The 27,441-nt window shown below is 41.5% G+C and overlaps 1 protein-coding gene across 4 annotated transcripts in view; it reads left to right on the top strand.

The window, feature by feature from the left end:
- NAV2 (neuron navigator 2) overlaps nt 1-27,441 on the top strand; it is a 406,244-nt gene that overhangs the window by 295,124 nt on the left and 83,679 nt on the right. For all 4 annotated transcript variants that reach the window (XM_019551622.1, XM_019551621.1, XM_019551619.1 and 1 more), the window contains one exon: nt 22,068-22,206. In XM_019551622.1, the coding sequence (XP_019407167.1) occupies nt 22,068-22,206 (139 nt within the window). The remainder of the gene's footprint in view (nt 1-22,067; nt 22,207-27,441) is intronic.

Raw genomic sequence — 27,441 nt, 5'->3', positions numbered from 1 at the left:
GGGAAACGGGCCTGGGCCTGACTAGGTGGGGGGGAGGGGGGAGTGAGGGGAACAGGGCCAAACAAGAAGCTGGGGTGGGGCTGAATGCGGGGCTCTGTCCCTGCCTGTCCCCCCTCCCCACCATGACAACCGGGACTGAGGGGCCAGAGTGGGTGGGTGAGGCATGTTGGCAGGGTGGGAGGGGCACCATGGGGCCAGAGGAAGAGCAGCGCCAGTGCAGGGTGTTGGCTGGCAGCACAGCATCTGGCCAACCCCTGCCCCTCCCCCCCATCATTCTTGATGGGCAGTTGGCTAATATAAATATAAAAAAGACCAGGACCCTTCTTCAAGGAGTTTGGCATCTGATGATGTTTTAAGATTTTGGGACAAATGTTGTTTCCTTTACCTGTGTGAATAGCACTGTCCGAATTGTTGGGATTTATTTGGTATAAAAGACTATTACAATGAGAGGGACTGTATTAAAATGGTACTTTTGCTCAACTCCCTTTCTCAGACAAAATATCTTTCCCACTCCTCACTCCATGCAGGAAGTTAACCATTTACGTGCTGGCTGAAGAGCTGTCATGTTTTCTTCACTGAGGTGCATCAGTGAAAAATGTGTCTGTTGATTTAGTAGCTGACAATGCAAGTTTGGCAGCATTGTGGGGTCGATCTTTTACATAAAGATAAAGTGTTATTGAACAATTTCTCTCATGATTCTGTGCAAACAGGCTTTTCTTCTATATTAGGCAAGTGTGTCCTGTTGTCAGGGTTATTTGTTGTCTTGAACAAATAGTTTGATCAGGGGAAGGAAATCCCAGGGATTTAGACACTGAATCTCTCTTACATATTGCCCCTAAGGCACCTGTTCTTATTCCAGACATAACTCAGTTTTCTGTGTGTAGCCATTCTCTTAGCGCTGAAATTTTGTCCTGTGGAAGTCAATGGAAATGCGACCTTTAAGTTCAGTGGATGTAAAATTGCACTCCAGGATTCCATTGTTATAGAAATACCTTTGTTGCTTTGGCAAAGCTAAAGTTTTGCCTTTGTGGTTTTTTTACCATATATAGTACCTGCATGTAAAGATACTTTGCTCCTTGCTTAAGAGCAGAGGTTGGCAACATTTTTTATGCTGTGAGCCACTGCTTATGACCCAATCCCAGCCATGATACACAGCCCCTCACCCTCCAGTACTCATTAGATGCTGCAAAGGGAACAGATAGAAAAAAGCAGGTGCTAGGACCCTTAGCATGCCTTCTCTACTGCTGTGGCTGGAGCATGCTGCTGATTCCCTTAATTGCCATAGGTAGGATCCAGTCTGTTCATGGGCTGGATCTCACCCATGGGCAGTGGGTTGCCAATCCCTGCTTAAGAGGATTGGATAGGATCCACATTAGTGACTTCCCTAGGGCATCAGATTGGAAGCATCTCCAGGGTTTCTTAAAGAAAAAAGCAAATAGGATTAGGATTAGGGTGGCTCGCTCATGGCATTCCATGAAATCTGTCTCAGTGCTGGCCAATTTTCATTTTTCTTCCTACATTAGAAATCTAACCCTAAATGCATGGCTAGTTAGTTCTTAGCTGTTATAATGCACCGGCATGTAACAGTGGTTCCTATTTTCTGTCCATATAAAATTACCTGGACCAATACTCAGAACAGCTGAAAATCATTGCAACTTGAATATTTAATTATATAAATTAAGCTCCTTACCTTTACCCTAAAGATATTTACCAAAACTCTTACAGTTGCTGCCACTGGTCCCCAGCAGACATGTTCCTTGTATGAATATTGTACAGTAAAACTATGCTGGTTCTCTTTCCCTTCATTTCATTAGAAATATCTGGTCTGAGTCTTGTAACACTCATACCATGTCACACTCCTGATTTCACTCCTGATTTACACTTGTGTCAAAGTAAGGAAGATCAGACAGCCCTATTTACAAGAATCCTATTTGAAATTTGCTTCTGTTTCACATGGTTTAAATATTTTATGAATTTAGAAAAGGAGCAAATTAAAAATGTGCTGTTATCTTAAGAAAATCAACAGTTTATTTTGTGTTGATAAGTGGAATCTTACCTTTTTCAATTTGACCTGTGACAGCAAGAAACTTGGCCACATTTTAATTATTTTAATATAATAATCATGAGCACTCAGGTAGCTGTTAACAAATGATTAATAATAATCTAATTTTACTCTCATTTCTAATAAACTAACACATGGCTCATAGAAAAGTAATTGGACATTTATGCAAGTCTGCTCAGAATATCTGTGTTGAACAAATGTCCAGACGAGCCAGGCCATGCGGTATGTGGCACCGCAAATATGTCTGCAACACCACTTACTATACTGTCTGGTGTTCTCCGTGCTGCAAGGGCACACTGCCCATGCATGCATTGCTCCCCCTTTTTTTCTGTGGGTTTTTTTGACCCCCTGGATATCCAGGGGGTCAAAAAAAAAACCTGTGGGGGCGGAAAACAGAGCAGCACATGCTCGGGCAGAGCGCACTGCTGAAAAGCGGAGCTGGGCCACCCAGAGCCATGCTGTGGCTGCCAGACAGCCTCCACCCGGCAGGAGGCCTCCAGAATCCCAGGTAAGGCTGCTGGGGCCAGGCCAGTGCTGGCCTCAGCCTCCCCTACCACCCCCGGGGTAACCTGCCACACGTCAAAGTGAGCGTGGCATGGGTGTTCCCCGGGGACAAGTAGCTGTGGTGCAAGGTGTTCTGCTGCTACTTGTCCCTGGGGAACCAAACATCTGAGCTTGTCTGGACAAGTCCTAAATGTCTCTTAAAAAACGTAACACATGAATATGCAGATTATTTAAAGTGATTAGCTTATCCAGCACTGAACAAGTTTTTTTCTGGAGAGAAGTGCTGCACTAAACAGCACACAGCAGTACTTTATAACAATTTAAAGGCTGGCATGTGAAGCCTGATGTCTTTACAGTCTACATTGCTTGCAACAAGGCAGACTGCCATTTATCTCACCTCCACTGTAATCCTCAGATTCAGATGCTTTATAAGCCTCTACGTGATGCATCTTAGATAATGAGAATAAAACGGACAGAGACGTAGTATATCACAATAAAACTCAATTTTCAAGCATTATACTGCTCTCTAAGGAAGCATTTAAGTTGAGGCTACATTATGCATTATTTTCTTCTCATGTTTAGAATGTGAACACGTATTTGAGGTTTTAAAGTCTAACACTTCTCAAAAGAGGCAGAAAACACAGATTTTTTTAATATGCTGGCAAGAAGTCGCGTACAGTTTTATCTCCTTCCAGTCCATGGATGTTAATTTCATTATGTTAAGGGGTTTGATACACAAGCTTGGGAGAGTAGCTATTCTCCCAAATGGGTTTCTCTCAGGCTTATTTTTCTGTGATTTTATTACACTGGGTATGCATGACATACTGCAGTGTTTTCTGAGCAGCTGTTCTTTAGGTAAATTAATACCTGGGGTCTCTTTACTTCACTCAAACTTTAACTACTGTAAAAAAACTTAATGTAAAGCTGCTCATAGCTTATCTCACCAGATTGCTATTTGAAAGCTTGAACAAAGCTACCTTTATAAATTTCAGCCACAACATGCTAATCTTCTAAACTTCCTGATCTGTTAAACTGTGATTATTACTAAATGTAAAACCAGACTTGAAATGTCCCTCAGTGCATCTTTGGTATTATTCACATATGTTGAAAAATCCTTCTCATTTTTCTAATATATATTCCTTATAATGTTACGATGGGTAGGTAAATAAAGATGCTGAGGCTATATCTTTAGGTATGGAAGATGTCATAATGCCTACAGGCTCTCCTTTTGTTTTATTTGGACTTGACAAAATGAATGCTATGAATTTTTATTTGCTAGCCTGTATTTTCTGATATGAGTCACACTGAAGGACATTTCCTGAAGTACCCCATTATTTCCTATGAGTGTAGACTGAGGGGGTTTGTTTCTTTTTTTTAAATAAAGGCTGGGCATAACATTGTAATCTTACATCATGATTGGTCTCTGCAGTATTTACACTAAGAATATTTGGTAGAATTTTACATGTTTGTAGTACTCTGGCAAAGGTTTTAAAATCCCTGTTTTAAGTGGTTTAATGACTATGTGATTTATACTAAATATGCTAATTCTGCTGTATAGATTTTCAAAGTAAAAGAAAATCAGTACCATCTTTTTTTCTACCATGTATACAGAGCCGTCAAAATGTCAGTAGATTAAAAATAAATTCAAAAGGATTCTACATAAACTACTCTAAAATGGTTAGGATCTGTATCTCTACTCCATTGCATTTCATAATACGCTTGTTCCACTGACATTGTGCTAACCTATTGTAGAATGGAGAATCAGGTCAACTGAATAGAGACCAATATACTCTGTAAGTTTTTCAAACTGATAAAATTTTAAAGCAGGTTTAAAAATGTCTATTACATTTTATGGGTTGGTTCTGAAAATCTAAGGAAAGGTTAAAATGTTCTATAACATTTCTAAAGAACTTTCTTTAGGCAGGCAATAGATTTTTTTTTAAAAATTACCAATTACAAAGAAAAATATACCGTTTCAGTTTTGATATCTGGTGTTATAACTTTTGTTTGGTCAAATTAATGAATGAAGAATAAAGCATGAGATGCGTTCATAAAGAACTGTTTCCAGCTGACTTCAGCAGAGGCAGGAAGAGGTCAGGAATGTCACATTAGTCTCTTAGTTTTGCTTTTGTTATGGATAATGCACATTTTGCTTAAAGCACCACATTCTCTAACAATGTTAATATTGGTTGTACCTAATCCTCAACAAGCTAATGAAGCCTTTAGCCTTGTCATTAGCCAAAGATTCAATGAAAGAATGGGTGACTGTGCTCCAAGTTGGAGATGCGTTAAAAACAAAAGACTGGTGCTCCTTGCTTTTACTCTTCACTAATCTAGTTTAATGCAGATAGTGGCTCAGTTGCAGAAAGGATTTAAATCAGCAGCCTCAGTTTTCCCTTCTAAAATCCAAACGCTTAGGTTAAATGATGCTTTTCCAAGTGGCTTTAATTATTTGTATTCTTTCTAAATAGCAAATTGTCACATCCTCCATCCTCTAAATCACCAGTCTTCTATGTTGCTATAGTGACATGGCAGCCACTAAAATATAGGCTCCAGAATAGAAAGGCAAGTTTGGGCTTTGACTCGGTTATTTGGATGTTTTGGCAAGAGAATTTATCTCCTAAGGTCTGTATTTTATAAACTTTTGAACACTTTCATTTTAACCATTTGAATCAAAACTACATCATAATACTAAAAAAGAAGTGTACATTATTTGCACCAAGATACCCAGTTTCTAAAGGGTTAATGCTCCTTTGTGGTAGACATCTGACTTTTCTGTCCTTTTGCTCTGTTCCCTTTGTCTTTTGAAGCTAAGAATACAGCACAGTATTGTCCTCCCCACTTCCCTCATCTGAAAGGCTACCCATCTCCCTTCCATGACACAATCATTCATCAGTAACCTGAACAATAGAGATCTAACCTGGGTAGATCAGAAATCTAGCGTAGCTCCAAGCCTGGGGATTAAGTCTTCCTGTAAAAAGGAATGGTTTGTCTGTAGTCTTAAGGCTGGATCCAGTGTTTTGCAGGTCAATAGTAAGAGTGTAAGCTGTAAAAAGAGTTATTTTATTATTTAGAGGTGATGCAACAAACAACATTAAAAGCCTTATTAATTTGCAACCTTAGTATGCCTCCTGGTGCAGAAGTGGTATCCTGTAATCTTTAATTATGTGATCTCAGACTGAAAAAAAAAATGACTCTCCCTCTGTTTCTAGCTCCTCAACCAGTCTCATTGTCCACACTTTCCTACTTCCTCTTGCTGGCGTCATGCCTGATATATCTTTGTCATTCCTGTCAGTCCCCGCCTTCCCCCACCAAGACTTCCCATCTCCATCTCCCCTCCCAGTGTATCCAGTCTGTCTCCCCAGACCAGTTCCTCTTCCTCATCTCTTTGTCCAGCTGGTTCTAGTTATCCCCTCTGTGCTGCAACTCCATGCCAGATGTATACATCTTCCCAGCTGCTGCTATTTCCTCCACATAAACTGGTTGTCAGTCTCAGCCCCTCTTATCTCCCCCTCTTTTACCCTGGTCACCACTCAGCCAATTAGGTCCAATCTGTCCTTGTTTTTTCTCACTGCTCTGGTTCTTGCCCAGTTAGCATCACCCCTTTGCCCCTTCATGTTCCCAGACCAAGCCTCTCCACCCAACCAATTCCAGCTTTTCATCCCTCCCCACATGGCTCTCAGTCTTCCTGCCCAACCAGTCTCAATCTCTGCCTTCAGCTCTCACATATTTTATCTCTTACCTACCCCCAGGCCTATTCTTAAGAATTTTACAGAGTTTGCAATGGTACATGTCATTCCTAAGAGTTAAGGATGTTTGGGGATCATGTATTTTACTGGTTGGGTGATCATATGTCCCAGATTGGCCGGGGCAGCCCCAGATTTTATAGGCTGTCACAGTATCCTGGCCATTGTAAGCAAAGTCCCAGATTGGCAAGAAACTGGGAGCCGTGGGGTTCGGGGTGTGTGTGTGTGTGTGTGTTGGGGCTGAGGGCATTATATAGGGTCTGTCTGTCCCGTGCTAACTCAGAGCTCCAGCCCTATTCTCACACCTGCAGTTGTAATTTGGCCATGTACTGCCAGGCCTTCCTGGTCACCCACATCGCAGCCCCGACATGTAGAGCCCAATTGGGCCTGGCTACAACCTACCCTAACTATGGAGGGAGGTGTCAGGCTGAGGCTGGGTGCATGCATTCAGCCCAGGGGCACACGGACAGGATATGGCTGCACGTGCTGGGATGGTGCTGGACCTGTGAGTCAGACAGGGCCCGCACAGCACCCTGTCCCTGACCTGAACCTGTTCTGATGACAGCTGCTGCAGCCCTGCTTGCTGCCATACACGGCACTGGTGCATGTGCGGGTGTGTAAGCATGCATGTCCTGGAACCCTCCACACCATCCTGGATTTCCCTATAATAATTATGGTTACCCTATTTATTGGACCAGCTGTATCATTGGGAGGGTCACAGACAAGCTTTTCCTCAGGTCTCTTCCTTAGGTTTCTGTGGCACAGAAAAGCATGTGTTACCCTCCCAACAATACAGTTTGTCTAATAAAAGATAACACACAGGAATCCTTGCCTCTTGTATTTTTCCTAGACCAGTGTGGCTGCAACATCACCACAACACTGCCACCCTCAACAGTTAAAGTTCAGCAAAGGTAAAAAGAACAGAACACAGGATCTTATAAAGAGAAATGCCAGTCAACCTTAATAATAGGGTTGTGCTGCCAGCCTCACTGTACATCCTGAAGCACTAATCAGGCAAGCATTGGTTACACTTAAAAAATTTAGGAACCAGCAACTTGTTATCCTCCTTGGCTCCGAAACAGGTAGTTTCTATTAATATCTCTTGTTCACTTGCTGTTTATAAAACAGCAACAAAAATGACTGGATACCCTTCGTGCTGAACATTTACAAGAGTACATATACCCTGGAGTACTCTGAGATCTTCTTGGCTAGGGACCGAAGTTACACATAAACTGGTTTAAATGCTCATAAACTACTTTAAACCTGTAACAGAACAGAAGTTCAGTGCACATAAATGGCTTTCAAAATGACTGAAACTAGTTTAAGATAAACCTGGGTGAATTTAGTCTCAGACCTGATTTATGTCAAACTGGTTTGTGGAACTTCTGTCCCAGACCCCTTCCTGGTTCAAATTAAATCAAAGTCCCCCAGGATCCCAGCATGCTTTGCAGCCCTGGGCTGGGCTGTAATGTCTGCAGAGCAGGGTTGGCCCTACCCATCTGCTCCGCAGCCAGAGCACTGCCATTACTCTGAGGGTGGAGGTAGGGATGGAGTGGGAAGTCCTACTCAGGCCTACAGCAGGGTCTGCCTAGTGGGGGTAGAGCAGCCACTTACTGGCTTTTCCCCCACTTCCTGCTTAAGTGAAGGAGGTGGGGATGTGGTCAGACACTGGCCCCAGGCCAGCATGCTAAGGCAGAGGGAAGGGAGAGGGGTTTAAACCCCCTCTCCCACTGGCATACGACTCCAACCAGGGCCTGCCTGGCAAGGGCACAGCAGCCCCTGCCAGGCTTTTTTCTGCTCGCCATGTGAGCAGAGCAGGCAGAGGCATGGCCAGACACTGGCCCCAAGCCAGCACACTCAGGTGGAGGGGAGGGAAGGGAGTTTAACGCCCCAATCATACCCAACAGACCTGCTGGACCTGGCCACACCCCCGCCCCTCTTAGGTCAAGTAGGGAGGGGAGAAAAGCCTGGAAGTCTTCTCTCCCAGCTTCCCTCCAACCTTCTGGCCACTGCCAAAGGGAAGGGAGGGCTTGTTCTAGTGCCCCCCAGCTTCTAGCCTGAGCCACTGCAGGCATGTGGCTGCATTTCCAGAACCAAAAGTGAATATCTGTTCCCTTGCTTCTTGGTTCAATCTATGCAGCTTAGACTAACCTGCAAAGATTGAATCGATTCAGACTCAGGCTTTTTGAATGTCTGAATTTAGCCCTTAAAGCTGCCATGGGCTGCTTCACAATATTAGTACTATTTAGGTCTACAAGCACCTACACATGATTCACAAGATACACTCAGATATTTCTTATAGAAATCCAGAGTGCCAAAAATATTCTGAACTGTTATGGCCTTTCTGAATGCTTTGCAACAGAAAAATTCCTGTATTATTTTTATGTAGTCAGGAAACAAGTTAAAGCTAACAACCAGCATTTTTTGAGAACTGCTTTGGGTTTAATGAATGCAAAAAGGTTGTGAACCACCTAGTTACAGTCTGACCCAGCACCTACTGAAACCAAAAGGAATTTTTTCCATTGACTTTAATGAGCTTTGGATCAGTCCCTTATCTAAGACCAATGTGTATAAACTTGTTTTACTATCACTGGTGCTATTGTCTCTTCTCTTTCTCCTTATTGTACCTATGTATTGAGTTTTCTTTCATACCTGTAGGCAGATAAACAGTGGGTCTATTAGTGTGTACAGGATTTCCTTCAGGGGGTGCACACATGAATTGAACTGCAAGAATCTGGACCTGAAGGCTAAGTACAGACAGTCAGAAAGCCCAAGGCTGAATCATTTAAATCATTACAAGTTTCTGTAAACTGCCTAGATTGAACCGATAAGAAAATGAATTAATGTTCACTTTTCAATCTGGAAACCTAGGCAGACCCTGCACTTCCTCATATCAGGAGCCAGGGAGTGCTAGAGCATACCTCCCAGCCTGCCAGGCACTGCAGTGAGCTGGGAGATGGGCAACTCCCCCAGCCATACCTCCTCTTCAGCCTCCAGCCAGCTGAGGAGGGCTCATGGGGGAAAATGCCTCCCACTTGGCCCCCAGCCAGGGTCTCCCCAGCTCTGCGGGCAAGGGGGAAACCCCCAGCCGAACCTATCTTCCTCCCCCTGTGCCTGAATCTGGTCCCCTTAGCCACACCCCGCTCCTCAGTCCCAGCTGGTTGAGGAGGGAGTGTGGGGGAACCCCAGTGGGGAGTTTCTCCCTCTATTCCCACTCACACTCCCTGGCACCCAGAGCTGGGACCCAGGCCAGTCACCCAGCCATGCCCCCTCCTTTGCCAGCTGGCTGCCTGAAGAGGGAGTGTGTGCATGTGTGGGGGGGATGCCCTCCCCCCCAGATCCAGATCCCCAGTTAGGCTGTGCTGGATGCATGGGGGAGAGATGCCTGCAGTACAAGCCCTTCCCTCCCCCACTCTTTCCTTAACCAGCCTGCTGGTCAAGGAGGGGGCATGCCTGGGTGATGGCCCCAGCTTTAAGCTTGGGCAGGGTGAGTAAAGTCCCTACTGTGGGTTTCCCTGAAGCTGGAAGCCAAGGCAATCACCTGGCCATGTACCTTCCTCAGGTGGCCAGCTGAGGAGGGAGCGCAGCGGGGGAAACATTCTTCCTCCCTCCCAGCTCCGAACCCTTGGCTGGGCTGTGCCTAGTATGGAGGATGGGTGGGAAGCTCACAGTGGGGGCTGTTTAACCCCTCACTCCCTCTTCAGCTGGCCTTCTGGTCAAGGATGGGGCATGGCTGGGTGATTGGCTTGGCTTCTGGCTTGGGGACAGGGAGTAGAGCCCCCTTCCCCCCGTGAGATTCCCTGCATCTGGGAGCTAGGGTGATCTTCTGGTCAAGTTTCTTCTTTGTCTGGCAGGCTGGCTGAGAAGGGATTGGGAGGTAAAATGGCTCCACTGTGGGCTACCCTGCCCTGTGCTAGGCACAGCCTGGCTAGGGATCCAGAGGTGAGTGCTGGGGGGGCCCTTTTCCAACCCTCACTCCCTTCTCAGCTGGCCCGCTGGCCTGGGAAGGGGCATGGCCAGGTGATTGCTCTGGCCCCTGGGTGCAGGGAAGCCCATAGTGGGGGGTTTACTCCCCCCTCTCAAGCCAGGCACCAGAACAGTCAAATGGCCACACCCCCACCAGTGGGCAGGCTGAGGAGGGAGTTGGTTTGGGTGGAACAGCCAACCTCCCCTTCCCCCTCATCCCCCCATTCCAGACCCCTAGCAGGGATGTGCCTGGTACAGGGGTGGAGCCTGCAGTGGGGTTTTTACTCCCCCCACCCAAGGAGGGAGCCAGGGCAATCACCTGTCTACACCCCCTCTCTGGATGGAAGACCAGCTGAGGAGGGAATCGGGGGAAAATCACTTTCCTCTAGTCCTGAACACCCAGCTGGGCTTGGCCCAGCATGTGGAGAAGCCCTCAATGGGAGCTTTGCTCCCCCAGCCTCAGCTGGGAGCCAGGCAGATTCCCCAGCCAAGGAGGGGCCAGGGCTGGGGAATCAACCCAGTTCCCGGCTGCCCAGAATGGAAAAGCCCACCCTTATAACTGAAGGCAGGACTGCCCTGCTGTACTGGAGCAGAGAGTGCAGCCTATGCTGCACAGCATCCTGGGATGCTGGAGGACTGAATTAAGTTGAATCGGGAGGGTATCTGAAACAGAAGTTCCATAAACTGGTTTGACATAAATCAGTTAAGCCTGATGGTACAACCATCCAGGTTTATTTTAAATGAGTTTCAGCCATCTTGAAAGTAGTTTAAGTGTACTGAACTTCTGTTCTGTTACAGGTTTAAACCAGTTCTTGATCACTTAAACTAGTTTGTGTAACTTCTGTCCCTAGCTGAAGAGACAGTTACTACCTCAGAGGTTTGCAGGTTTTTTTGTGCAGCACCCTGCACAATCCTGACTGGGGTCTCTGGGCTTGAGTATAAGATACAGTAAATAACAACAGAATTTCCTATGCTGTAATTTAAATGTCACTTGCATTAAGCAGATTGCAGAGTTTGGGGGAGAATTCTGTCAGGCTGAAAGAATTCTTTTCAATGTTAATAACTGTAACATCCATTCTTTCATCTGTTCTGTGTTTATAAACATATCTATGTCTGTTTTACTTAAAGTGAAGAGATGTAATGCATTCCTTATTTTACAGTTGTAAATGCGGATTAGTTGATTCAATCACTTTTCGAACAATATCCACACGCTGTATCCAATACCATAATTACTTGTGGAGGTGTCATAGGCTTTGTATTGAAAATACAAAAGGTCACTAAGAATTGGATTTATGACGTTTAATTTTTATCTACATTGCAAATATATTGTGATAAAATAACTGGAAAGTCTCATCTTCTCTTCCTTTTGCTAAACTCTTATGTAAATAAAGTAAATACAAAAAACCACAAATGTGTTTATGCAATGTTATCAAGGATGCTATTTGTGAGAATGTTAAAAAGGGAAATTTAGGAAAAATGTCAATCTAATTTTTTAATGTGGTAAAAAATATTACCTAGCCTTTTAGATTATAGGCTGCTAGTTATCAGCAAGCTACACAGTTTCTTGAGCAAACAGGGTGTGTTTTGCTGAGCTGAGCTTTTATTCTATATGTTATGGTATCTGATCTGGAGGGTTGTGCTCAAGCTGCCTGTTTCACTGCCCACACATTACAACTTTTCACAGATGACCTAGTACTAGCAGAAAGTCTTGACCTCTCACTCCTTCAGCACTTCAGAGGTTAATTTTGTTGAGGGATCAGATTTCTTTACTGGGAAGTTTATGATGATCATCACCTTCTAGCTAGACCTTACTTTCCAGTGTCTTTCAGAGCTGCTGAGTGCAGAGTCCTCTAGTAAAAACAACCTTGCCAACTTTTAAAAATATCACTCATTATATTCAAAGTACAAGCTGTTTTTTTAGCAGGGTGCTTGATGGTAGTCTGATGAAGGTATCAACCTGTAAAATCAATCTAAGCCCTTTTTCTGGAATTCTTCATGGGCAACAAAGTGGAGAAATGCTTTGGCCTAAGAATATTACAAGGTAGGAAGTTTTCTACACTTTCAAAAGTCTGGGCTTTATATTGTATTAAAGCATTGTTTAAAGAGTTTCAGTTTTAAGACTGATAGCAGCCTGAAATCAGATTTTGTGACAAATGTATTATCTCAGAACTTCTTTTCTCTCTTCACTTTCTTTTCCAATTTAATTGCAGAATAAATTAAATCCTCATTTTATTTTTTAATGATATATAGTTTAAAAATAACAGGAAATTTAACTGGTATAGCATAGATGATAGTATAGCTTTTTACTGGCTTTGTTTTAGCCCACCATGAGTATATTTACAGATTAAGTAGCAGCATGAAGTTGTTCATAGAGTACTGCTGCCTAATTGAACTAGATATTTTTTCCATTCAAGTAACAGATCTTCAGTTCCTATTACAGAACTTGTGCTAAGGATTTTGTAATATTCTGACACTCTTAGTGTGCTTTCTTTAGAAAGAAAGGACCTGATCTTTATGAGAATAAGCTCACTCTGCATTGTAACATAACAATAGCTTGTGGGGCTGTTGTCACACCATTATCACAGAGCCGAGTGCACTTGCACTTTAACACTTGATAGGCAGTCCTGTTTTTTGCAAGTGTTTCTTACTCATTTACAGAGTTATAGTGGCCCCTGTGCTTGCCCTATTAAAGTATAGGATCCTTTACAATTTTTTGCAATTTCTTACAAATTAATCTAATTTAAAGGGATTCTACAAAATTGCATTTACTGATGCTAGTTAAAATGTTGCAGTTCCATAAGAAACCAAACAATTCACCGTGCTGCTCATAAAAACCATCATTGGCACAGATGAGTCTAAATTATTAAGGGAAGTGCTAACTATTGATTTTGTGTGTTCTTTTAAGTCATGGCATGATATGAGTAGTTGCTCTTCACTGGGTTAGCTTCCTGGGACAGAGCAACTCCTGTTCATCAAGGTACTGCCAAATTAGATTAATTCAAAATGTTTGCAAATTCTAATACTTTAATAACTTAATACTCCACTATCTTAATTTTTTTAAATTTTTGGTAGGAACTCAATGAGTACAGACTTTGTGTCCATGTGTACTTAGCTGATGATAAGCAGTGTTATATGGAACAAGATTTCTGAGGTGCTACAAATGTGAAAAACCTGCATTTGACTCTATACCAATTAGGCAAGATTTGTGCCTTAATTATTTTGTATAGCACCTTTATGGCACCTTATAAATAATTAAGACCTTCCACAATGACTGGAAATTACTTCAGTTTTTGGCACTTATAAGTTCCTTGCTTTCTCCCTGAGTTTCCTGCTGGGGCTAACAGCTTGCACTCCTGAAAAACTGAGAAGTTTTGTATAATACTACCATTATAAAGCGCTGTACAAGCAGGAGGGGGGAGAGGGAAAGGGTGACTGGGAGAGAAAAGGCTACACTGTGCCAGACCACCTACTGGTGGGTTTTAGTTTTGTGAGCACTTAGTGACTATCCTTTTTTTTGGTAGGAGTGTTGTTGTAGCTCTGATGGTCCAAGAAGTAAGCGAGAAGCAAAGGGGTTTTTTTTTGTGGTGATCTTTTATTTAAGCAACTGTAAACATGGGAGAGATGTTAGGCAAGCTTTCAGGCACGAAGTACCTTTATTTCAAGTCTAGGGAAGAAACAAGTGCAGATCAAGTTAAATACCAGATAAAATGATGGCTTTCCTTGCATTTTTCTTTTGGGACTCTCATTTAGTGAGCTCGTTGTCTTGGACATTCACACGCATATTAAGTTGACCTAGTGGAGTGTCAGTAAGGATGTTAAGATTCAGAGTACATTACTCTTCTAGTGGGAATTCTTTCCTTGACTTTTTCTGGACCACCCAGTACAGCAAAATCTGAGTCCTTCCTGCATTTCAGGGTGTTTTTCTTTCTTTACTATTGTATGTTCTTTTTGCCTCGCATCTTAATTACATCAAAACTACAAGAGTCCAGCTCATTTTGTCTTACCCCTTTGTATTAGATAGTATTTTTATACTGTATAAGAATTGAGAATCTCCTATTCTTTGCTTATTTTTGTGAACAGAATTTCTTGGAACTGTAGCTTTCTCTGATGTGATTCCCTTGGATCTCACAAGCTGAATAAGGTCCTGAGTTAATTCTTAGGTAGGAGACTGTGTAGAAAGTAACTGGTCAGGAATTAGTACTAGTGTTTCAATAAGTGGCAGTCTCTTCTTCAACTTATTATTTATAATAACACTGCAATCCTGAAGTTGTAAGCCTCTGGATGAGAAAAAGTAAATTATTTGGCAGAGGCAGCTACAAAAAGCTCCCAATACCCTGACATTCACACAGAATAACATCCCTTATTTATAAACATTTGGCTCTAGCAGTTTTTGTCCCTGTGGGAATTGCTCTGCTCAGTCACCTAGGAACACATTTCTAACCTTGCCTCTTTTGCCCAAGTCCATATAAATGTCCTCTGTATGTTTAGCTGTGATATTTCAGTGGTTATTAAGAAGAGAATAACATTAACTGGGGGGAAAAAAGTTATATCCTAATTGTGGTCCAGGTGCAGAACCCCTCTGGAAATCCATGGAGAAAGCCTACACTGCCCCTCAGCAGAATATCAAAAGAGATCAGTTGTAAGGAGCACAAACAAGAAAGCTTTTGCAATGGTGGTGGGGACACAACAGTTGCAGGGACCACTGCAGCAGTGATTTCATCTTTTCAGATTTCCTTAGTTCACGACCCACCAGCTATATATACACTGAATCAAAGTTTACTTTATTCAAGGAGGGGTGCGTGGTTTTGTATGTGTGTAAATAAGCACTGTGTGATGTGTGCCCTTCATAATGTTGTTTTTACTGTTATGAAAGCAAAGGACCTATTTGGTAAGAAAACAGAAAGCTTGTATAATTTATATTTATAGGAATTTTTGTCACTAGTAGAATTGGTAGAACTTAAGTGATCTCAGCAATGATGCAAGGGCAATGATCGTCCTTTTAGCTTTCATTGATATAAACTAGAGCTAATTCAATTAAAGTCAGTGGAGCTATACAAAACTGGTGTAGGATTGGAATTATCCTGGGGCCTTCAACCAATGTCTAAATAAAGGTACTGATCCTGCACCTGTAGGGTTGCCAACTCTGATTGAAGCTATTCTGGAAGATTTTTTTTCCCAACATGATGTAATGTAATTAATTTCATTTTCTTAAAATACCCTATTAAAACCTCTTGGATTGCTTTCAGTAGTCACCGGGAGATCGATGCTTATTCTGGTAGACTCACACCCAATCCGGGAGGGTTGGCAACCCTATACAACTGTCTGGGCACAGACCCCTTTGGAGTCTACTCAGTTTCAGTAGAGACATGGGACTGCTCCTGTGCACTAATTGTAAGATCAGTCCCTTATTTATAAACATCTTAGGGAGACAAATACTTCGTAACTCAAGTCATGTAAACATTTCAATAGAAAAACCATTTAACATTTGAATTCTGGAGTGCAACTCCAGCATACAAGAGTTAAGGCCTGGCTGAAAGCATTTTACAGGATTCCTTTCATATTGCTATGGGTTAGTGCTAATCCTACATTTGGGTCAGACACACTAACTCATACTGATTTATCTTTTAGCCCTGGAGGCAGTGTAGTTTCAACAGGAACTATTGTTTTGAACAATGGCCAAAAAACAAGTTCCACCAGTCAAGTGTTTGCAACTTAATACAGCTGTCTGGCTGCAGGGTTTAGTGGTTATATATAGTGACTAACTGATGATTCTTTGAGTATGAATTCAGAATGCAAGCAGGTAAAGGGTGATGTTACACTTAAAATTTATGCTTTTCAGCATGAGATTATTAGTTCTTGCAGAAACTTTTTTTTTCCTTGTGATTCTTCAGAATGAATCAGATGGTAGGTTCCCTATACCATGCTAAAATAAGGTGATAATCCCCGAGGTGCTGTGTGCTTGATTGTGCTTACTGGAAGTTTGACAATGACTAGTCTTGTTCAAATGTTAAAGGAGGAGACAAAAAGAAATGGCTTGTTCTTCATCGCTGATAACAAAGCTGTGATTAGGGACTGAAGAAGGACTAAAATAAAGAGAGCGCCTGTGATATTTTGGCTTTTACAAATCTTTTTTCAAATATTTCCCTTGACTAAGTAATATTGTCTCCTGATAATTGCTAGTCTTTTAAAATATAACCTTCAAAATTTACTCATTTTCTAACACAGTTTGCTTGGCCACAGTGATGCTAAATGGAATTAGTGAAACACAACCTAACAGTTTATGAAATGTAAACTGAATATTCACTAAAAATTAAAATGGACCAAACAGCTTCAGGAGATTTGTGATGGTTTAGTTATGCAATCTGATATGAATCATTAAAATGATTAGTTTCCGCCTCAAGAAGAACAGCTGGAAGTGACTATATGATGGCGAGGCCCTTCATGTTTTGCTTTTCCTTAACTGTTTTGGCAATCTTACTTTTCAGAAGTGTGTAAATTAGCACTGAACTCCAAATGCAGTTGCATCACACTTGTTTCAATTTAAAATTAAATTAATATATTGAATTATGACAAAAGAGACTTTCTGAAGACATGGAAAGTAGACAATCTGTATACAATTGCTGTATTTTCATTAAACTCTGTTACTTTTGCTAGATTTTCTGTTCACCAAGTCTTATGCAGACATATATTTGGCATATTAATATTATAACATTCTGGGTGGAAGACCCTGTGGAAGTGACTCTGTTCGGCTTCTTGAATTCCTAATGTAACCATGTCAGTATCTTGTAGAATCCCAGAGGAAAATAATGGAAGTTTAAATATTCAGTATCTTGCTTGATAGCATATTTTGTGAGTCTTTTATTTTCTTGGAATGCTTTATGAGGTGTTTATTAATTTATCAGATGATTTTTTTCCCTCTTTCAATAAGCAAATAAACAGTGAAAGTTTTAGATGAAGAAGGATAATTGCCATGTTTCCAGTGCAATATTGGAGGTGTGCCATGCCTTTATGTCTTTGACAATTTATTGTAATTTTCATTGTGCTATTCCACAGAGAAATTGAAGTATACACCCAACAAGATAGTGATGCATTTTGCCCTTTGTTAATGGTATTATTTAGTAATATTTTAAATATTGTTTTGCTTAGAGCATGTGAATATGGAGAAGTTCTGAATTGAAATGATGTCCAAGGATTCCATGGGTGTATTCATACCCCCTTGCAGTAGCCACCTTTATGTGTAAAAAAAAATCACGCTCTATTGGAGAATATTAACAGACTGTAGAAAACTGCAAGACTGAATACTCGACCAGTTTGCAGTTCTGACTATTTCAAAAAGTAGGTTTGAGTAGCTGACCTGGTCCTGGTGCTTTTATGTGGGAGACCAACAGGAGTACTTTTCTCAGTCACTTTTGGGTGAGAAGAATAAAGGCAGGGAGAGAAGAAGTGTTTCCACACTACTCTTAAAGCATCACTTCAGAGGGACTGCAGCTCTGGAAGAGATTGTATTCCTGTGGCTGGCTGTTGTGAGTGTGCAGTCCTTGGCAGAGAGCATAAAGGTAGCTTTGGCATGGGAGGAGCAGAGTACAATAAGCAATAGTCACTTAGTGAGTAGTTGAAACCGCAGGCCTCATTTTGGATCAAAGAGGGGTAGACAAAAGTAGGACAATAAAGTCATTAGGTATTATGTTACGGATGACTATCTTCAAGTTGATGCTCAGTTGTACCTGTTTAGGCTTTTAGAAATCTGAGAGCAGTTTTGCCACTACTCAGTTTCCATTTCTTAAGCTGTATTTAAAATTTAAAGCATCAGAAAACTTCTGAGATGCTTAGGGAATGATGCTTTACATTTAAGGCTGATCAAATATAACTTAAAGTAGTATAGTCTACTTGACAGTGCTGTAGGTCTCCTCTAGGGCTAGGCAGAGAATTGAGAGGGTAGTACCTGCAGTCTAACTGATTCAATTAAGAGAGATGTTGGTGCACCAGACTTCTCGTGTGTATGCCTTTTTGAGGTTTTACTGTGCCCTTTGGATGTCTCTCATCTGTTCAAGTGTAATAGTACCTGAAATCCCTATATCTTGAAGCTATTTGCAATCAGATATGTTTTCAGTTGTGGTGATGTCCTTTGAGAGGGTTGTGGTACAATTTCTATACATATAAGGTAAGAGGTTGAAATGAATACACATCTAAGAATTCATGTAATTTCCAGTAATCAAAGTAGGGTTTTGGTTGATTGATCAACTGGAGGAAGAAAAGCCTGAATGTTCCAGCTTTAGGTTATGGCTCAGTAGATTTCTGCTGACATCAGAAATTATTAATTGCACCAGCTAAATTACAAAGATGTTATCATGGCTCAGAGAGCCAGGAATGCTGTAATTATGAGGGTTGTTAGATTTCCCATTCTGCTTCTTCTCTTTTGACTTTAACCATCAGGACACTGAATCAAGGTAAAAATGTGAACTAATTTTTGTGAGGGGGTTGGGACCATTTTAAGAGATAATATGAAATAGCCATGTGAGTTTGGTAACTGATTATCTATCACCTTTCGTGGGAGATCATTGCTTATGCTTGCAAGGGATGCATCTAAGACATTTTTATAGCTCTGATTTTTATGACCCTATGTGAATGAATATAATGTAAAGCTTTCAGTATATAATGTGTGCTACCTGCTGTATATTTTCTCTGTAGAAATGCTGTAATCTTTTCAAGATGAATAATTTTTCATTACTGAATTTATAAAAAAGAGAAGTTAAGAGTGTACACATATTTTAATGGTTACATAAATGCTTCTATTTTTGTCCTGAGATGTATGCGTTATGCAGTGTTTGCTTCTGGAAGGCTTAGCATTAGCAGCATAGCAGAGTCCAGTGAACAAGAATGAATAAAACCAGTTTTAAAATAAAGTCAAGGGTCTTGCTTGAATGGACAGTACCAGTTAACACAATCTTTAAACTCCTTTTAATTGGGCAGACTTTCCTTTCCTGTCCATTTTATCCATTCCTCTTATTGTTAAAGACTGATTTCCTCCCCACTCGGATGTGCTTCAGAATAAAGCTGCAATTGATATGGCTCTTTTTAGCTTACACAGCATCTTATCTTGTCAAAACAGCTTGGCAGCTTTGGCATCTTGTCAAAACAGCTTGCATCAGTATCATTTATTGGTGTCCTCAGCATAACTGCAAGAATACTAGTGTTATTTGTTCGCTGCTAGCAGGCAAAATACTAGGCATTCTAGCTCTGGGTCCGAGAGATATGGCTGTTCTTTTTTTTTGTGGTAATATAGTAGGTTTTAAAATATAAAGTTTTTATCTGGTTACTTTTCTCCATTAGACTAAAGTACAGCAAATATTTAAACTAGAACACTTCATAAAATCCCTTTCAATGCCATAACAACCTATATCTTCAGATGCATGTTTCTGATTTTCTCCATAGTCAATGGGCATGTCTACACGTACCTCTTTTAAATGGGATTAGCCTAAAATCTCCATTTTTAAGGCATAGTAAGGGGCAAGTATTACATTTAGGCATAAATAGCTAAATTGCATTAGCCCACATGTAGACGCTTAATGTACATTTACGTGTCTGCATGTGGGCTAATGTCGCTTAGCTAGTCATGCCTAAATTTAATGCAACTTAATGCGCATTAGCGCATCCATGTGTAGACACATGCCTAAATTGCCTTAATGTACCTTCAGCAAAGGTGCGTTAAGTTGAGGTGCATGTAAATACATATGTAGATACACTCAGTATGTCTTAATTCAAAAAAATGTTTAAGTCTAACTCTTAAGTAGCATGGAATTGACTACTAGCTATAGGGCTACTCAGAGCATTGTTAGCTATTCGCTTATGTACTTTGATGAACTGAGAGAATATGAGGATAATGAGTCGTCAAACTTTGATGAACAGTGTTGTATTATATGGGATAGTGGAAAACAGCAACTGAACTAAAATTGTTGTTTAAAGTCCTTCTGCTTATTTTGTCCTATTATCATCTTTTTTCTATCACTTTAAGCTCTGTTGCAGTCCCTATAAATTACTATTGTTGTAAATGCAAGTGGGAAAAATGGAGAGAGAAGGTTGTTCAGCAAGTTAGTGGTAGATCTGTGAATTCAGCCCGTGAAACCTGAATCTAATTCCCTTAATTCTAACCTCTGGAACCCATTGTCCCTTGTTTTTATAAATAGCTAATTTTTTAAAATATGTATTATGTATCTTGTGTATCAAGTTTGTATGTGGCTTCCAAACTCTGGTCCAATAACCCTCTGTGATCTTGGGTTATTCAGGACTATGAAAGTTTGGAAGAAGTTTCAGGACTGGATTTCTCTTAAATCCATGATCCATGTTTTAAAAAAGCTATAGTACCAACACCTGAAACACATGGGCTTCTTATCCATGTTTAAATGCTTTCTGAAATATGTATTTTCCAGTAGGCTATCTGTAGGAGATTGTTCAAATGTGGGTTTATTTCCCTTGGAGAAGAAGCCTTTCCTTACTTGCTAGTTTGTAAATCTTTACTTATGAAGTTTACTTAGGAGCACATACTCAGGGTGGAGTGAGGCCTTACCCTTTGAATTTCCTTTGTTTTGTTTGTTATGACCTTCAAGGCAACGTAAATATATGGTTACTTTGGGCATTTTTAGACGTGTGTGTGCGACACAGTGCCAGGTGCTTTTGAAAGCCCCTGGCGCTGTGTCACATGCATTTGTAGAAATGGCAAGGGGTGCATCAGCACTGAGAAAATGGCAGTGGCACACTTTGGAACACATAAGCGCACCAGTGCCATTTTCCCAGCGCTGACGCATATTTCGCTCTTTATGCAAATGTATGCGACACAGCGCTGGGCGCGTCAGCTCGCAAGTGGAGTAGGCTCAATTTAATTAAGTCTGCTCTGATGTGCTGGATCTCTGGTACATCGCAGCACAAAAAGGTATGTGTATAAATGCCCTTTGTGTTAAGATTCCAGTTAGCCACGACTTAAACATTTGTTGATAACAAATGAAGCTATCATTTGCTGGAAGAAACTTTTCTTAGTAGTAAGGTGTTGTTTTACCTGAGTGGTAGGGATATGAGTGTATGAAAGTAGTTACAGTAGTTGTCTTAACAGAGACATCCCTTCATTAAAACTTTAAAAACTAGAAACAAGCAGTTTCTGAATACAATTCTGGCCCTTTTTTGCTTTTTGGGAACTGAACAGTAGCAGTGGGTGCTTATATAGTTGTGGAGCCAAGTACATAAAATGAGTAAAATGAGTTTAAAACCTTTCTCATAGGTGATTTTTTACAGGGAGTTTAAGTTGCCATTTCTGCTTATGGATCAGCATGGTCCTGTTTTCTCTCTCAGAAGTATCTCCTTGAGCTTATCTTTTTCTTGGGGGACTAGATGGTGATGAATTAAAACTTTAAACTCATTTGCAAATTTTGAATAGAGACAATATGAAGAAAGGTTTTATTTGTAACAGGATCTTATTCCTAATAGAGAATAGACAGTTATGGCAGTCATGCAAATGACTCTTTATGTAACATCAAACTTGATATCTAAGGGTATACCCACACAGCTCAAGGCAGCACAGTGCTGATATGCTTGATGTGCACATGTTAGCTTTGCAGATCTAATCTGCCCATACAGGACATTGCCTTGTGCCATATAAACGTCAAAGAGAGCAGTCCTGTGTCTGCAGCTCAGATAGGATATAGCCAGTATGAATAATATTTCCCATTTTGAACTTTTTTTGTGTATTGGTTCTTTAGTAGCCCAAGTGTTGGGTTTAAATTGTGTGCCTCTTTCCCCAGCTGGGATGACAGCAGCTCTGTCAGCAGTGGGATCAGTGACACCATAGACAACCTTAGCACTGATGATATTAACACCAGCTCCTCCATCAGCTCTTATGCCAACACACCTGCCTCTTCCCGTAAAAATTTGGATGCACAGGTAAGGTTTCTGTTTCATTTTGGACAACTGGTAGCATTGAAGAGTTGTTTCTTTTAAGCAATAGATACAAGGCTCTGGGGTGGAATGACTTCATCCTTCTGAAAGCTCAACACTTTCTTGAAATAATGAACCACTTATGCATTTTTCTTTTATATAGTAATCCTGGGCTCAATCTTTGGCTACCTTTACAGCCATGCAAGAAGTCAGGCTGAAAGAGTTGGAAATTTAACCAGAAGCAGAGAAATAATCTGTCAGCTGTATTTTTTTTAGAGTGAGGCTGATCCTTAGAGAGGCTGGGAGTTGCAGGTGCCAGGACCTATCAAAACTTTGGGACTTTCAACACCATTAGTTCTATTTCAATTAATATGTATATATTAGAACTAGTGGCATAAGAAACTCCATCTGGGATTCACAGAAGCTGCAGGAGCCCATCCCCTCTGAAAATCAGTCTATGAATAACCAAGATAGTCAACAGTAATCTTCTTCCACTACCCCAAATACAATGGTTATTGTTAAAAGGGTGGTGTTTACCAATGGTTACCACACTGTGGTGTGTAAGATTACCATAATATTTCTCTTATGTGTGGAATCTGTGGCATATCTGCTACCAACGTAGAACAATTAAGTATTAATTTTTTATTGGTACCACTTTACATGCAGCATTATAAATAGCAGATGTGATTTTTCTTCAGTACTAGAAAGTGTTCTATACAATTTATAAAAGAACAAAATTTAATTAAATTGACATGGGAGTTTAAAGATTATTGCACTTTCAACGGAAAAGTAAACATACCTTAGCTAATAAAATATATTATTTTAAGCTTCCAGGACTGCATGTTATTGCAGGCTTTCTATTTTTGGCAGTAATACATAGGAAAATAAATTTGTATCCAGAGGCAGCACAAACACAGCTTTCCATCCTTCTACCCTACACATCCAAATATAGTTGGATGTTGATGATACCCATCAGTTTTATTTATATTTTTCATTGTAATGTGTTGCAATAATACAAGAAGCAGTCTTCTTTTTATATTGATGCTAATTATGTTATGAAACATGCAGCACTGAAAAGTACATCCTTGGTCCTTGTAACTGCTTTGTGGACCAAAGTGGTACTGTAGTACCACAACAGAGTATGTTGTTTCAGTTTTGTAGCTGATGCAGCTTTGCAAAGAGAGGTTGATGTGATTTCTTTCTTTCTTTTTGGACTGGAACTTGGATCTGTTTTTAATAGCTGTTTTAATGTAGTAATGTGGTTGCTGTGAAGTGTTGTGCTGCCTGAAGTATTGTGTTGCAAGTGTATATTGCTCTTTGTTCCCTTGCCATGAAGTGCGTATTTGAGCCTATATTAAAGATTTAGCCTCTGGTTGCGTGTCAGTGATGTCATGTGCATATGAAAATGGTAATGCAAGTCCTTCACCAAATTAATGAGAGAAGGTAAGGTCATTGAAGTGCTTTTCTTCCAACATGTTGCAAAAAAATTTACACAGGGAACCTACATTTTCCCGCACAATTGTTAGCTTAAAAACCTCTATTTTAGAACATGCTGAACAGCATATAGATACACCTGTGTCAGGAAATTGTGTTGTGAACTAGCTCAGAATGTTGTGAGCACTCGTGAATCTCTGTAAAATGTCCACCCAGAGTAGAGTAGAGTGAAAGTTTTCATTAACTGCAATTGGTTATTCATAAAATACTTTTTTTCTTAAAAACCGAAAGCTAATATTAACAAGAGAAAAGGAAGTAAATAAGCCTGGACTGTGGGAAGCATGCTTACTTTGGAGTTGGATTCCTAAGTAGCAAAACTAACAGCTATAGCTAATAATGAACCTAGAAAGGAAAATATTCCTTATGGTCCACTGTTTCCCTTTTTCTCTTGTATTCTTTGCCTTGAGCCATGTAGTAAGGCTTTTGGCTTTCCACACTGACCTTTCTCTACTGGACACAGTTCATCAGTACTGAAGAGGGTAGAAGAATCCCTTCCCATGACTTGCATATGACACTTCTGTTAATAAGTCACAATATGGTGCTGGTTTGGTGACCTATATTCAGCTTGTGATCCACCTCCACATGCTAAAATAGGTCATAAGAAAAAACAGATCCTCAGCTTCAGTAACATCAGCATTAAATTATAAGCTACTTTAAGAAGGCAGCAGAGCCATTCAAATTCATCTGATTTCTGAGACTGTTCTTGAAGCTTTAAGAGTTCAGTTCTTCAGTTAAGATTGCTTCTAGTTCAGTCAGCAAACTGTGTAGCTTAGGATGACCTCTGTTAGACTTTTACAAGATTTCCTGTTTCATCCAATTTAATGATTTCTCAGATGGAGTGGATTTTTAGCTACTGCTGTAATGGCAAGTCTCTTTTTCCCTGCCCCCTACCCCTGTTTCTGTGGTGGTCTTATTCCCTAGCATCAAGCAACGATTTATATAGCTAAGCTGCTTCAAGAGTGGACTTGCAAGATTTCATAGACATTAGGGCTGGAAGGGACCTCGTAAGATCATCTGGTTCAGCCCCCTCTCCAAGGGGCAGAAAGTCAGCTAGGTTCAAAGGATCCCGGCAAGATAAACGTCCAAATGTTTCTTGATAGTGTCCAGGGTAGGTGCTGGCACCACCTCTGGGGAGGGGTCTATTCCAGGTCTTGGGGGCTTGGACAGTAAAGAAGTTTTTCCTCATGTCCAGCCTAAAATGGTCTTGCAGGAGTTTGTGACCATTGGACCTTGTCATCCCTTGGGGTGCTCTGGTGAACAGGTGTTCCCCCAGATCTTGATACACACCCCATATGTACTTATAGGTTGCCCCCAAGTCACGCCTGAGCCTGTGCTTCTCCAGGCTGAAGAGTCCTGTAGCTCACAGCCTCTCATCATAAGGCTTGTTCTCTTGCCCTGGGATCATGTGCATAGCTTCCTTCTGGAGTCTCTCAAGCTTCTCTGCATTCTTCCTAAATTGTGGAGCCCAGAATTGGATGCAGTACTCCAGCTGCAGCCTCACCAAGGCCGAGTACAGTAGGAGGATGACATCCTGGGTCTTGCTCAAGATGCATTGGTAGATGCAAGCCAGAGTTTTGTTTGCTTTGCCAGATGCAGTATCACATTGGTGGCTCTTGTTCATCTCGTGGTCAATCGTGACCCCCAAGTCTCTTTTGGTCATGGTGCTAGCAAGTGTAGCATTGCTGCGACTATAAGTGTGATGCGGGTTTTTATTCCCGAGGTGGAGCACCTTGCATTTGTCCGTATTGAATGCCATCAGGTTTTCATCCACCCATCTTGCAAGCCTGTCAAGGTTGGCCTGGATCACCAGCCTATCCTCAAGTGTTGACACTTTTCCCCAAATTTTAGTGTCATCAGCAAACTTGGCCAGTCTGCTTTTGACACCAGTGTCTAGATTGTTTATAAAGACATTAAAGAGTAGAGGTCTGAGAACGGAGCCTTGGGGGGGATGCCTCTAGTCACCAGGTACCATGTTGATTTGGTTCTGTCATCTACCACTCTCTGGGTCTGACCTCAGAGCCAGTTCCCCAGCCATTGGACTATAGACTAGTCGAGGCTGCAGTTGCCCAATTTTTCCATGAGGACATTATGGGACACAAAGGCTTTTTAAAAGTCCAAATATATGATATCAACCTCTTTCCTTTTGTCCCGGTGATACGTCACCTGGTCATAGAAGGAAATGAGATTGGTCAAGCAAGACCCACCCGCAACAAACCCGTGCTAGCTATCCCTCAGAATGTTGCCTTCTGTTAGCATGTCAAGAATGGTTTCTTTGATCATTTTTTCCAAATCTTCCCAGAGATTGAGGTCAAACTGATTGGCCTGTGGTTTCCCAGGTCCTCTTTTCTCCCTTTCTTGAAGATGGGCACCACGTTGGCTCTCTTTCAATCTTCAGGTACTTCGCCTGAGCTCCACAAGTTCTCAAGTATCCTGCCCAGTAGCTGTGCTATGATGTCTGCCAGTTCCTTTAGTACTCTTGGGTACAACGTGTCTGGACCAGCTGATTTATGGGAGTCTAGCTTCTCAAGATGCTCCCTCACATGATCCATGCCAGTGGTGGGCATATATTCCTCTTTACCCTGATCATCCCACATCATGATAGGCAAGGTGGTCCCTTTGGCTGGTGAAAAACCGACGCAAAGTAGTCATTAATCAGATTGGCTTTTTTCTGGGTGTCAGTAGTCAGCTGCCCCAGATTTTTAGCAGGGGTCCAATATTGCCCTTGTTTTTCTTTCAACTCCCCACATCTTTCAACTCCCCACATATTTTGTTGTCTTTGCTTCGTGTAGCCAGATGGAGTTCAGTTGCAGCCGTGGCTTTTCTAGTTTGCTACCTGCGGGTGCAGACCAGTGCAGTATACTCTTCCTTAGTGGTGTTTCCTGTCTTCCATCCATTATACACCTCTATTTTTAGATGAAGGATGTCCATGAGTTCCCTGTTGAGCCAAGGGGGTTGTTGAGCCCTTTTACCACCTTTCCTATGGGTGAAGATGGACTCTTCTTGTGCTTCTAGGATTGCTTTCTTAAGGAGCAACCACTCATCATGAACTCCCCTCCATGAGAAATCATGTCCTCTCAGGGCCTCAAGAACAAGCCTCCTGAGCTTACGAAAGTCAGCTTTCCAAAAGTCAAGGACTACTGCATTGCTGGCTGACTTGCCAGCTTTGCGATGGATAGTGAAAGTGATCAACTCGTGGTCACTGTCTCCTAGCTTCCCTTCGATTCTTAAATTGCTGATTAGGTCATTCCCTTTGGCCATACCAGATCCAGCAGCGCCTTGCCTCTTGTCAGCCCATAAACTTCTTGGGACACGTAGAGCTCATCCATGCATGCAAGGAAACTTTGTGACTGATTGGATTTGGCCAAGTACTCATCCCATAGGTGTCCGGATAGTTGAAGTCTTCCATGATGACCATGCACTGAAAGTGTGCAGTCTTGGCCAGTTCCCATGCAAATTCTTAGTCAAGCACCTGTTCCTGGTTTGAAGATCTGTAGTAGACTCCTACCACTGTATCCCCTTCACTACATTCCCCTCGTATTCTAACCCAAAGGATCTTCAGTCATCCCCCCCGGGTGCCAATCTCAGTTATAGGGACGTGTAGTTCACTTTCACATAGAGAGCTACATGCCCACCCCTTTTTCGGCATGATCTCTCCTGTACAAAAGTGCCAGGGAAGGTTGTGACCAAATGATGATTTTTAGAACAGGTTTCATAGTTTCATAGTTAGTAGGGTCGGAAGGGACCTGA

This window comes from Crocodylus porosus, unplaced genomic scaffold, assembly GCF_001723895.1.
Source record: "Crocodylus porosus isolate Cpor-Errol unplaced genomic scaffold, CroPor_comp1, whole genome shotgun sequence".
NCBI lineage: Eukaryota > Metazoa > Chordata > Crocodylia > Crocodylidae > Crocodylus > Crocodylus porosus.
Note: the sequence above shows the minus strand (reverse complement) of the source record. Positions and strands in the feature narration are given on the sequence as shown.